Genomic DNA, 14,686 nt, shown 5'->3' with positions numbered 1-14,686 from the left:
GTGTGTTTCGTTGACTTAAAGTGTAATTTTTTCTATAGCGTATATTATCTTGTACACCGTTATCATGACACTTGGCGCAATTTATTCATGTTGGAACTTGGGTTATTCAGAATAATGAGATATGGACAATGGAGATTGGCATTTGGCGCTTATCGTATGTCAGCACAGTAACAATAATACAACAGCACCACTTACGCTTTATACTCCCATGACATTTATATATACCATATTATTCTAGAACGTTTTCCATATCAACTGTACGTCATAATAAAAAAAAAACCCAGAAAAATTGATATCGGTCAAATTAAATAAGTGATTTGTGATTAGTGATTACTGACAATAATTTAGTATTCAGAGTTTATGAGGTTTTCTTGTTAAATTATCATTATTATTAGGTAATCACTAATTTTCTGATACGCAGTTTTATTATTATTATTTTTTTTTTTTTGTAATAAATCAAAAATGTTTTTAGTTCATTTCACTTAATGAGTTATTATTAATATTTTACTTTATGACAAACTGATAAATTTATAAAAATACCAAATTCTACTACATTCTCATGGCGCTTAACGACCTACAAAAATACATATTTATGGAGGTCAATGTTTAATCTGTAAGTTTAATCTTAGTTATAAATGTTATAATAACGAATTTAATTATATTTTATGTTCTATGATTTCATCACATTTAACAACAAAAGATAATGAGTCAGAACTCTGAATGACTATAAATGGTATATTGTATATCTAAAAAAATATTAAATAAAATGTTATGATAAACAAGAAAATAATGGATACTTTATATAACTATTTAACTATTTTACATAAAATATAACTAGTTGATTTAAATATTTCTAGAAAAAATAGTTAAGTATGTTAAATAAAAAGTATACTTTTCAATACTTTTAACTTAAATCATTTTTCTTAAGTACTCAATAAAATGTATAAAAACTGAATCAGTAAATATTCTTTAATATTGAATACTTTTATAATACATATCTATAATGAATTATTTTGCATTTTTAACTTTTATCAGTAGATTTTATTTTCTCTTTTGAAATAGGTATTTACTGACGTTAGGTACCTATTAAAATATTGCAGAAATGCATTTCAAAATAAAATGTATTAATTCATTTAGGTACTATAAATTTGTAAAACCAAGCATACATGTAAAGAATTTTTTACTTTAAATATATTTATGTATGTATTTAATATTGGAATGATTTAGCTTATTATTATGCTAATTTTCAAAATCCTTTGTATGACTGTTATTTTAAATATAATTTACGATATAACTTTTATATACTTGAATTTTAAGATATAAGTTTCTAAAATCATTTAAATACTAAGAAAAAAAATTGAAATAATATAATTTTTCTGTCTTTGATAAAACTGTTGTGCATTGAATATTATTTTGTTTTTTGAATGATTTTTCAATTAAAATCATTATTACCTATATGATTAAAGGGTATATTAAGTAATTATTAATTTTTTGAAAAAATAGACAACCATACAAATATCCTTATAGTTGTAAATATAATTTTTTTTTTCATTTTTTTTTTTTTTATACATTAAATGTAATGTACAATTTTTATGTATGACAAAAAATATATACTTATTATTAGTTATTACTAATTAAAGTTTTTGAGGATATGTATTTTTATAGTATTATATAAGTAAATAAAACTTAATCTTTAACTGAGATATATTAATAGCGATAACTATAGCTTAATTTCTAAATAATTATTTTCATTAGTTACTAGTTAGACACAAGATATATAGTATATAAAGTTGAATTAATTATTTAAGTTTGAAAATTAGAGTTATAAAAAGAAATGTAAATCTCAAAGGTAATATGTTTCAAATACACACACATATATATAAGCTAATGAAAGTGAGTCCATCTATCTTAGAAAGATTATTAAAATGATTAACATTTATCATTAATCTGTATCAACTTTTTTTTATGTTATAAACATTATTAATTAATAATTTATATAATTATGTTGGAATTGTTCTTGTTAATTTTCACTAAATTAAACATAATATTATAAACTTAAATTATTTTATTATTTACAGAAACTTGAATGTTGTCTATTGTGTTATTGAAATTATATCATTGTTTAATATGATTTCATCAAATTTCAATCCTAAATATATTTTATACCAAGATCAATTTAGAAGCACTTTATTTGGATATCGTACGGGTAAGTTTATTTTAATTAATTGTATAGATATAGTGGAGCGTTGATTATTCATATTAATTGGGACCAAGGGGGTACAAATAATCAAATAATGATTAAAAATATACAATGAATTTAAATGTATTTTATAATTAAAAATAAAACTAATGTACTGTATATATTACATGATGAAATAAAAATGTATATTAAAAGTATGTAATATAGGTAATTAATTCAAATTTAAAATTTATGAATATAAAATAAATTTTTTTTCAAAAATCTTTTAATATGGATAATTGATGGATGAGTAATTAACGTTGTACTGTATGTAGTTTTAATTTGAACGCATCAATTAAGCTTTTCAATTATTGGTGCCAAAATGGTTGTAGACTGTTTTTTATCAATAACAGTCCTGTAGTAATGGTTAGTAGTAGTTTTTATACACTCAGTATATATTAGACAAGTGATAAGGTTTTAAATATAAATTATTAGAAATATAATTTTATGCTGGATTAAAAATAACTGGATTATAATAAAATTAATTAATTTAATGGTTCACAAAAATTGAAAGATCAATTATCTATGGACTACTTATTTATGTTTAAGGAATCATCTAATTATTGGCTCATAGTTCACCATCTTAGTGATCATTTATGCAACCCTATATTAGACTTTCATTTTCTTTTTAATACTTTGATAAGAAATTAATAATTTTTGTAATTTCTCATTGATATAATTCAGCGGTTCTCAACCTTTTTTTTTTGTTCCATACCCCTAAGTTTAATATTTTGTTAGATTGTACTCCTCATTATACTTTTTAAACTTTTTTCACATAGGTAACTACTTTTAAAATATTTAAATAAAAAAAAATAAAAAATTCTATACTCCATATTTATTAGATAAGTAAATGATTAAATTTTAATTTGTGACACACATTTTCATTTTTAATAACATATAATGAATATTTTTGAAACAAATTGTTTTAAATAAACAAATTCAACATTTCCACCATTAGCCAATTTTTTTTCATGTACCCTTGAGATCATGTCGCATCCTGCTTGGCCCTTGGGGTACGAGTATCCTAGGTTGAGAAACGCTGATGTAATTTAATGACTTGTACAAACAATATTATGCCATGTAAAAGATATCTTATTGTTGAATCACAACAAAAATGCATTTAAAAAGTTTAAACAATTATAAAAGAATGAAATACTTACTCAATATCATATTTAAAATATAATGTATAACTTGCTACACCCCTTTCCCCAAATAACACCTGTTTTTAAACATAAAGCTTTAATACTTTAACAAATTAGGGAACTAATGCTCCACAGGGTATTAAATTTGACTGTATTTCCCATTATATTTTATAAATATACAGAATATTGGAAATATTTCAGCCATATTAAATGCTAATAATTTTCTTATTTACTGAATAATAATATATTAATTATGGTTAAAGTTATAGTTTAAATAAAAAAAAGTCCTAGTTCTCTTTAACAATATTTTACGATTTTTTCGTTTAGAATTTAATTATCTAAATAAGCGAAAAATACTTTTTAAATGTTTATTTTTTAGACATATATTAAATATTTTAATATTACAATAAAATTAATGTGTAGAACTATGAGCTTAGTATAGACATTTTATGTGTTAAACAATAAATTGTTATATAAAAAATAAAAATATCAAAGAGTAAAATACTAATTAACTCGTTAAGAGTATAATATATCTATATTAACCTAACTGATGTTTACTAAATAAAAATTGGCACAACTCATATAAAATATTTGTCTGTTTGGACGAGAACTTAATGACTATTGAACTTAGACTTTTGTCATTGTTATTGTCCTCTCTAAAGAATACCATTATAATATAGTTGATAATTATTTTGAATTAAGAACTTTTATCTTATTACTATTAACTCTTTTTAATTATTTACTGCTATCATACTAAAATTTAAAAGTTATTTAACTAGGATTTTCTCTGTATTTACATTATCTAATATATCTCTGAACTGAACCTAATATGTTTTAAATATTGGTAAAAATTTCCACTTGTCTGCTGGCTTTATATGAATACCTCTTTAGAACAAAAGTAGTTTTGACTGGACAATTTGTCATTTAATATTTTTCTGTATACATTTTATTCCATTAGCAGCAATTTATTTTTAGATCTCAGGGTATGCCGATGTTGAATATATAAAGTTAAGTTCCTAAGCGGGTCATTGATTGAAATCATTGGTGTACCTAAATGTTGTTAATTTTTGTATTTTTGGTGCTTAATTTTTTAAAACCAATGTTGTTTTAAATTATATTTAAATAAACAAAACAATTTGTTAAACAAATTTTACATTCTCTATAACAGTCCTATACATTTTTATTCTCATTATCATAAAAAAATATATTTTAATGTGCAGTAAAACAATTATTAAATTAAAAAAAAAAATATTCGGCGAGGTGGGAATTATTTGAGGAGCCTCTTAGTAAACATTTACTATGAAATTGCTGCGAATTTTTTCTAGGAGCCTCACTTCTTAGTATTTATCTGTGCCGTGCTATATTCTATCAATGATTATATTATAAATTGCAATATAATGTATTATATAATGAATAGCAGTATAGTTACTCAAATTGGTTTCAAAAAAGTATTAATAAATTAATTTTTTTTTTTTAATGTTTTGTTGAATTATTATTATTGAGTAATCATTATTTATAATTTAGGGTTGAATGTATGGTGTGTATATATAATTTTAAATTGTAATAATTATTATTATATATTACCTTAGCTGAAGTTATGTATTATACTTGTATAGGGTTCTACAGGTTTCACCGGAAAGGGGAAGTGTTGATTTTAGGGAGTGGTACCACTGCACGCAAACTTGCTTTTATGGAAAATTATCGATTCTCATTTCTTGACATTGTGGAATTTTCCACCCTAAATATCTAATACGCCCTTTTATTGTTGTTCCTATTTTTTTTCAATAAGAGCGTTATTTAAATTTTTTTGGTGTAAAAATGCAAATAGGTCTGTTATCAAAATTAGTACTAATTTTGAGTAATCTTGTAAACAAATATAATTTTAGTTAAAATTGTTAATATTTTTTTTGTTCTTAAACGAATGCATAATGTAGATATATTTTGTACACTGGCACACTACATACTACAATATAAATATACGTTTAGGTATCAAGTTATAATTAATTATAATCAAGGACTAAATTGGTATTACTTTTCTTTTTTTTTCATTATCTTATAAATAAATAAAATTTATTTTAAAATTTAAATTATTAGTAATTGTTCCATCCTTCTAATTAAAAGTAAAAATTAAGTTACTTTAGTTAAATTGAATTAAATGTGATTGTTTTATATTTTTAGAGGTCTAAAAAGTTAGTTGAAAAATTCCTATTTCTTAGTACTATAATTAGACCTGTTCGTGACGAATATCAATTTATAATGATACATACTTGTCAAGGGTTGATTAGGCCAAGGATATTGCCAAAATAAATTATTAGTTTTATTTAGGTACTCGAAAATATAACGTTATTTACAGTTATAAATAGTTACATATATAATGTATATATTGTATAAATATATATAATAGTTATATGATAGTTTATATTATCTACTATAACCTGAGATTTAATTTTATAAATATTTTTGACTTGGTATAATAATAATAAAATAATTTGTGATTTTCGTGATATTAAAATTAAAAATTGAACACGAATCGGGTTTGTTTCATTATGATGGTGTGATGTGACAACAGATAAACAATTATGATAACTTTATGTAGATGAGAATATTACTCTAACCATATTTTTTTAAATACATATTTAAAATATACTAAATACCGTATTAAAATTTTGATTTCCCTATTGTTTAAAATTCATGTATATATGTTTAAGAAATATAGTATAAAAACGTGCTATTTATAGTCACGAGAAATTTTTAAAAATTTAATACACATAAGTAGTTTATCTGTATAAAGTTATTAAAAATATTTAGACTTATATATTTCTTATATGCATTTGAAGTTAAAATAATATGTTAAAATCACGAAAACTACAAATCACAAGTATTTATTGTAGTTGATAAAATTTTTCTTTAATTTTTAGATAAGTTTTGAAAATATAGCATAATATTCCTCATATGTATTTCACACCGGTGAAAATATTAAAAAAAAATTATCTACAAACAATTGTTTTTTATAGACATTTGAAGAAGTTCCAATTTGAACAAATTTACGTATTTAAATGATGAACAACGATATTAATTATTTTGTTATAAATCTAAAACATTTGTGTAGATTAAAACTTATACTTAAGTTATAATGTATATTATATTTCATTTATATAGTAAAATAAATGACGTTAATAGCTATATAAAAAATAAAAAATAAAAATATATATCATAAAATACACTTAGTGATATAGGCTGAAAGGCGGTCTTCGTCCGAAGTGATTTTTCGTTGTACAGTGATATATCATTGAATTCGAATTCAATACTATAACAGTGACTTAATCCTCACCTAATGTACAACAGTACAGCAGAGCGGTATCCACTTGACAACTACATTTTTTATCATTGTATAATAAAATTATCAAAAATTGGTTTTCGTTATTGTATTTTTTAAGCGTTCAAAATTAAAATGATGAAGTTATTTTATAGATTGCTGAAATTAGTTCATTAGGTAGATAAAATATATTACATCAGTGATTTTAACAATATACTTGTATTCTTTTAAACTAAATAAAATATTCTATGATAAAAAAAAAAAAAAAAAAAAAAAAAAAAAAATGAAATTTATTTTAATTTTAAATAACTACTAAAGGTTACTTTACTATTAATATAATAAAAAATATCCTTAGAAATTGATTCAGTAATGCTGATTCATCAATCTTTTTTTAAATGTATAATGATTTTGATTTCAAATTAAAATACAACTATAATAGTAATTTATATTCAAAAACAAGGTATCTACATTTGAAATTTATTATATACTGCAGAATGAATTTCCTAGTTTTTGTTTTCTATCTTTTTAGAGTCTAGATTACGTTATTTAAAATTTTTTTTTCCTTTTTCATCCAACATTTTTCTAGGACATAGTTTTGTGCTTTCCAGAGTTTTTGGTTTTATGTGCATTAAATATACGATAATAATAATAATAATAATAATAATAATAATAATAATAAAGAAATAAGATTTTATTAATAAAATAATATGATTTCTATATGAATATAGAAATCATTTTTTAGCAATTTCCTATCATAGTAATTACAATAATATAATTAAATATTAAACACTTCTTATTATATTAGTTGTAAAGTCGTTTAAGTATTTAGTTATTTCTCAAGAACTGTATTTTAACTTAAAAATGTATTAGTTATTATAGCAGGTATGGAAAGATATATAAATACATTAATTCATTACAATTCTTTCTATGTAGATTCTATATGTATCTACCTACATATTAAGTGTTTAATATATAATCGATATCTAGTAGTTATTACATTGTTATATGCAATAAATAAATTGAAAAAATTCTTATTTTACTATGATCTAATCATATTATTGTTTTATTGTACTGTTGTTTATGAGTTATAAATTATAATAAAACGTAAATTATACATTATTATTTATCAATACAATATTAAATAAATGTAAAATGTAATAGGTATGTCAGTTATTCACTAGTTATAATTTCGAGAACATTAAAATTTAATTTGTGCCGCGGCCGTTTTTGAAAGATTTTTTTTAGAACATACGTACACGATAACAATAAACAACGTATGATTCATCTTGGAAATTACGTATGTATACAGGAAAGCTTTGTTGTGATTATAATTTATACAATTATTTTATGTATTATAAATAATTTTGATTTAATCGTCATTATGTTCTTATTTTTTTTTCAAAATTCAATATAATACGTGAAAGTTAATAGAAAAAACATACTTTATACGAGTGATTGTGTATGATTTTTCATATTATATATCTCAGCATTAAATCTTTGAACATAATTTCAAAAAAAAAAAAACTTAAGTACAATTTTACACTTTTTACTTACATTTATTTTAATTATTTTTGTTTATGTTTAAAAAATAATATTCTTTATTTACAATAAAAATAGTTTAACATAACTGTAGTATCTCTATTCACTATAGCAAGTTTCTAACTGATATTTTTTATGAAAACATTTTTAAGATATTTTCGCAGACAATAAATTACAGTAATTAAATATGGTTCTAACGTGCTCACGAACAGTCAGAGATACAGGTGTTTATGCACGCAAATCTTTAAGTTAGTGATTTAATTAAAACAAATTTAGCTACCTTCTTGTATAATTTAAATCTTAAGAAATAAAATATAAAAAGTTTTTAAGCATATGCTGGGTATTTGGTTAATAATTATAGCCGTATAACTATAATATAGCTATAGATATAGATTATAATATTATAATGTTATAATTCACTATAGGTTAGTTACATAGGCGTAAATTGAAGGAGGGAAGGCTTAGAAGGACTTAACCCTCCCAAAAATGTGTATAGTCCCCTACATATTTTTTTAAGTTTTTTAACAAATTTCAGGTTTTTTACTAAAGAAAATTATAAAATATACTACATAGTTCCTAAATAGGATGTCCGATAAGTATGTATTATTTGAACGTTTAAGGTTCATGTATTCATGTATCATGCATGAATTTTGTATTGTAAATTTATAATGTAATAATTAGAATGATTGAGCTACGTTAATATTATATATAACAACAGCTTTTCCAATCTACATTTTGAACAAAGTACTTACTTTATTGATTATTATAAAGAAAATATAGCGATAATATTTTATGAGAACCATGTACTAAATATTATATTGGTTAATATTTAATTTTATATTTTATATTTCTTTAGGATTATTACCACGTATTTCTATTAATTCATTGAAAGTTGAAATGGCTATTGCTAAAAATTGTATGATCTCAACATATGATACTTTAAAAGAATTAATAGTAAATAATTTTAAGCTTATTTTTAGGGCTATGATGTTAAAAAAATGCAATAAAATATGCACTTACGATGCAAAATTTTCAATATAAAATACCAAAAATTAAGTGTAAAATACACTTAAAATGGTTTTTGATTTAATTTTTATATTTACATTGATATTATAGGATATTATAAATTTAGTGGATTAAATTTTACATGCATAAAATTGTGTTTATTTTATTAAAAAAAAAAAATATATTAAAAATGTTGATTTTATTTGAATTTTGTATAATACTATTCACCTGAAACATTTTTAAATTTTTTTGTTTCTTATGTATTTATCTTGTTAATAATTTGGTTTTCAAAGATGTTAATTGACAGAATTTAATTAAAAATACTGGAAAATGAACTTAAAAATGAAAATATGACGTAAAAATGCAAAAAATGGCCTAAAAATTAAAAATGTCAACAAATACAAAGAAAAGTTTCATAAATAGATTCGTTGTTACATAATTTAAATTATGTACTTACAAAGCTATGTTTCACAATCGCAAAAAAAAAAAAAATGCACTTTCCTACAAATTTACAGCCTTACTTATTTTACATGAAAATGTTTACCCTGCAAACTTGTTTCATTTGTATAAAATAGCTTCAACATTACCAATTAGTTCCTTCACGTATGAGAGAAGCTTCTATGCTATATGCCGGATAAAAACGTGGTTACAAACGTCTATGTCACAAGATAGATTCAATTAGGTATCTATTTTGTATATAGAAAAAAGCGATACCAAAAATATTAACCATGAAGATTAGAGATCTCTAGTCTTCATGATATTAACAATGAGACTATTCTTAAGAATTTTGCAGATGAACATAAATAAATAATGATAAATTAATATAGAAAAAAAATGTTATTAATAAATATATTAAATTATGGTTTTGTTAAATAAATAATTTTGAAATATTTATATACATTTTCTAAAAGAAATGTTACAATAAAATTGTAAAATTTATATTTAGGGGTACGGGGATGAAGCCCTCCGCAGGCCTGTTCTATGTTTATAATTTTAGCCCCTCCTTCTAACAAGCCAAATTTACGCCTATGGTTAGTTATAAATTATAGTTTATACTTTAAAGTTTAAACACAATTATTGCAGTTTAAAACTACTAACAAAAATATTTTTACAATAAATCAATTTGTGGAATGTGTGTTTGAGATTCTCTCAATTTTTTTTGTAATATTATTTATAGGTAAAACTTATTGATAAGTCTTATGTATAATTTATGATTTGTGTGAGGTTATTTAGATATGTAACATGTAAAAATGTTTGAGATACTAAACGTAATGTATTATTCTCTTTATAATTATGAAAATAATATTTTACAGAAATTACGTTTGATACATATTTATTACATAACAATTGTAATTATTATGTATTCATTTTTTTTATAAATATACTTAATTTTAATTTAAATGCTTACAGTAATTTTCCTCTAGCATTTATCTTAAATCTGTCGTTTAAAAAAAAAAAAGTGGAAAATCTAAATAAAATATTGTAATACAGATAACATATTACATATGTAATTAAAGCAATTATTATCGTGTTAAATAGGTACTATTAGAATGACTAAACGTAGATATTTCAGTAAACAGTTTACTATATCATATTAGATTAACACGCAGTTTATTTATTTTTTTTAATTTTGTGCTAAATACGTATATTGGTTAATAATTTTATTAAAAAAAAATATTTTCTTAGTCAAGCAAAATATCATTCTGTAAAATCATTAAATTATGTACTTAAAACAAAACAAATCGATTTTTAAGTTTATATCCAAAATAAATTGAAAATATAACCATAAGATTACAATATTTTATCTAAAATAATTATAACACGAAACTATGACGGTCTTAAAATATGCTTTTTCACTCCGTTTCGTGCAGTGGCGCAGTGCCCTAATTAAATCGCGTATACCATAAACGTATTTGTGTTGTGAATAATTATTGTGATTTGGCGCCATAATTTTAGGCTTTGCTTAGTTCTGAAATATATGACTTATACACCTATATCTATTTATTATTTTTATTATTATTATTTTCGCTGTAGCCATTAAGTGGTGTGACCTTCGGTTGTTGTCAAGTCGGCGCCGCCGACTCTACACCATATCGTCAGCACTGTAAACATCGGTGGCGGCGGAACTAAAACCTCTCACCTACCGACCGACCGTCGTTGGCGGTGTGCGCGCGTCTCCTGATGATACCACTCACGCGCGCCTCTGCGTCGGTAATAATCGCGATTCGCGACTGCCGGGCGGCAGGCACTAGGCGGCAGTGTACCGTCTAATTCCGTGGCGTGCGTGTGTGTCGTTTGTGTGTCGCGTGACCGCCGTTCCGATCTATTTGTCTGTCGCCGTCGTCGTTACACACAAATCATTTTTCACGGTTGTCTTAAAATTCAATATTATATAATATACATCAAACGCAGTTTTCACGATCAGTAAACTTGTCCTACAACTGTTACAGGATTGTGCGCGGGTGATTCCGTATTCGTCGCACACGTTTACACACGCATATTTACATATAACGTATAATATAATAATATATGTACGGACTGTGATCGTCATTGTTGGTGGTTGTGTCGGTGGTATATACAACTGATGTATCCCAACTCGTTCTCGTTATCGTGCAATAATAGTGTGTAATATTATGCTCGAGGCCAATCGATCCACGGTTTCCTGTTAATGGTTTCCTCTGCATTTACATGGTGAGCACTATTCTACCGACGGTGCAATCGAACTTTCTTCGATGAGAATCACGTCTCTTTTTGTTTGTACGCTTCGTTCCGTTTTTAACGATTTTTCCCTCCAACGCTTTGTATAATATCTTTTATTACGTACAAATACATACATATATTTATATATATACACTATATGTACCTTTATGAGAATGGCGAGGGTCAACATTTGGGTGGGTCAAGACGATGACTTACCTCTTCGTTACCGAAATTCGGTGTCTAAAAGTCGACTATGATTATAATTTACTAGTAAAAGTGATAGTTATATTAAACTTATATAACCTCGTAATGACCTTATTTGCAACTGCTATTTATAGTCATACTACAAGGTTTAAAATATGTTGATAATAATTAGCATCATAATACGTTAAGAAAAATTTTCGATCTTGTCATTATTGGATAACCACTTATTTACATTTCACAGATTTGCTGGAAATAAACGCGGATAAATGTTTTGCATTATGTTGAAATTGCCGACCTCGTACAAAAATTTAATACCTATTATTGCATTTCCAAAATATAAATAAATTATTTTACATTTTACTTAATGTATTTTTTAGTTGTCTTCAGGATATGATTCATCAATAAAACAATGTAGTCTATCTGTTACTTATACTCAATATTCATTATTTAATATTTTTAAAGACGTTTTAATTTTTCTTTTGAATGTTTACTTGTATTTTATAGTAAATTGATTAAAAAAAACGTTTTATAAAAATTAATTTTATTGCAAATCTTTATTTCGCCTCTTGTATAATAACAATAATCGCAATTTTATTGATTTAGATTACCTACATTAAATAATAAATCAGTACTGCAAAATTTTTAACCTAATGTTTTTTCATTTTCATTTTCTCATACGAAATTGTGTGTATTAAATTGTAGCTATTTCTATTTTTATCATATCTGTTATTATATCATGAGTTGGAGGGGGACTTAAAAATATATGAGTGTTTGTGTATAGACTACAGAGTGATTAGTTTATCATATAATATATTAATACAATATTCTAATTTATCTTTTATACATTTATTTATTTAAATACATTTAGAAACCTATACAAACTAATAAAAAGTTTTAGTTGTAATATATACTATATACATTTTATTTTATATTGTGTTCTAAATATTATTAAAAGTTACATATTATTTGATTTTTGAAATTGTTTAATGTAATTTAAAATATAATTGATTATAATGTACAATAACAATACGTATGTTGTACAGTATTTGAATAAAAAATGGTAAAAACTTCAAACTAGGAATAATTGATCATTAATATTATAAATAATGTTACATTATTTAGTTTTATTTAATATCATTGGTAAAATTCATTAAGGAATAATAGGAACTGGGCAGTGCTTTTTATGCTGTGAGATATTTTTAATTGATATACCTAAATACGATACATTTATTTTCTTGATATTATTTTTTATTAATTGATGGTACTATAATCAGTTTGAAAATTTAATACATTAAACAAATAGAAATATTAAGATTTTTGAAAAATCATATTTCATTATTTACTTTAGTATTCAGTTATTTAAAATTTAAGTATCAAATAGTTTTCTACTCGTAAAATGAGTATTTTGTTAATCCTTGTTAATCAATATTTGCATATAGTATTTATACTTATAAATTGTTGACGATCTATTTATGGTACATTTACGAGTATATATATGATTTATAAATTAGAATATTTGAAAAAAAATACCTTACAATTTGTAACTTTTATATATATACGATAATTTAAAGATAATTTAATATGATCATGTATTATTTATAATAATTGATTTTTAGGAACTATTTTAAACATCAAAATTAAATTTATTATTTTATATCATTTTGACTCTATCAATGTGTTCACTAATCTAAAATTAGTGTCATATGGCTATGATATAGCACGTGAACTATCAAACAAAACAATTATTTTAACTATTGAAGCATTTAAGTAGATATATTAAGTTATTATACATCAAACTAATTTGTTTGTTTATCATAAATTATTTTAAAACTTGATTGCTCGTATAATTATCTATCATACACAATTCAATTATTTACATTTTTGTATCTACAATTATAGTTGTAAAATTTAGAATGGAGAAAATGTTCAATACATTTAAAGTATTAAATATTTAATTTTAGATTTTGTACGTAGCGCGTTGGATATTTTTGTTTAACAATAAGTTGTGGTTTATTTCATCACCTTTTGGAGCAGTAATAATGCTACAAAATTGTTAACTTTAAGGGTGGTTTCTATTAGTAAATTGGATCTAGTCAATATTACGGGATACTAAAGTAATAAAATGCTTGTAGTTTTTTTTTAATAAATTAGAAAACAAAAAAAAAAAATATGTATATATACACAGAAAAACATGAATTTTTACGCAATACCAGTTTTTGATAAAATTGATTTTGTTGTATCTTAGTCTTAATTGAATAATCCGGTTGATGTTAAGAATTTTCATAAAATATTAAATTAACATTATTCTTATCATGGTATAATTTTCAAAATATTTTTGTTCATTTTGATGAACTATTTATAGACATTTTTAATTATCAATGTTTTTTCGATTTTTGTTGATGCAATTTTCTCTTAAGTCGAGAACCTTGAAAATCTGATAAAAGATTTTTGATAAGTTGTTTTTATAGTAATTAAAAATAGCTATCGGAGGTACGTAGATTCTATTTAAACATTAAAGGTTCAAATTAACACAAAAAATAT

The 14,686-nt window shown here is 23.1% G+C and overlaps 1 protein-coding gene across 3 annotated transcripts in view; it reads left to right on the top strand.

Annotated features, from left to right (window-relative positions):
* The first annotated feature begins 487 nt into the window (after positions 1 to 487).
* LOC112603666 (phosphatidylcholine:ceramide cholinephosphotransferase 2-like) overlaps positions 488 to 14,686 on the top strand; it is a 28,969-nt gene continuing 14,770 nt past the window's right edge. Inside the window, exons 1-2 of one of the 3 annotated variants that reach the window (XM_025352365.1) lie at positions 488 to 613; positions 2,079 to 2,206. Coding sequence is in view for 1 of the 3 variants with exons in the window: in XM_025352358.1 (XP_025208143.1) it covers positions 11,910 to 11,932 (23 nt within the window). In the remaining 2 variants the exon portion in view is untranslated. Of the gene's footprint in view, positions 614 to 2,078; positions 2,207 to 11,466; positions 11,999 to 14,686 lie in introns of those variants that run through there. The other 2 variants (XM_025352358.1, XM_025352371.1) reach the window with 2 other exon arrangements.

Source organism: Melanaphis sacchari, unplaced genomic scaffold, assembly GCF_002803265.2.
Source record: "Melanaphis sacchari strain LSU unplaced genomic scaffold, SCAv2.0 Contig0_pilon_pilon, whole genome shotgun sequence".
Classification (NCBI taxonomy): domain Eukaryota; kingdom Metazoa; phylum Arthropoda; class Insecta; order Hemiptera; family Aphididae; genus Melanaphis; species Melanaphis sacchari.
The sequence above is the reverse complement of the archived record's forward strand: the minus strand, read 5'-3'. Positions and strand labels throughout refer to the sequence as shown.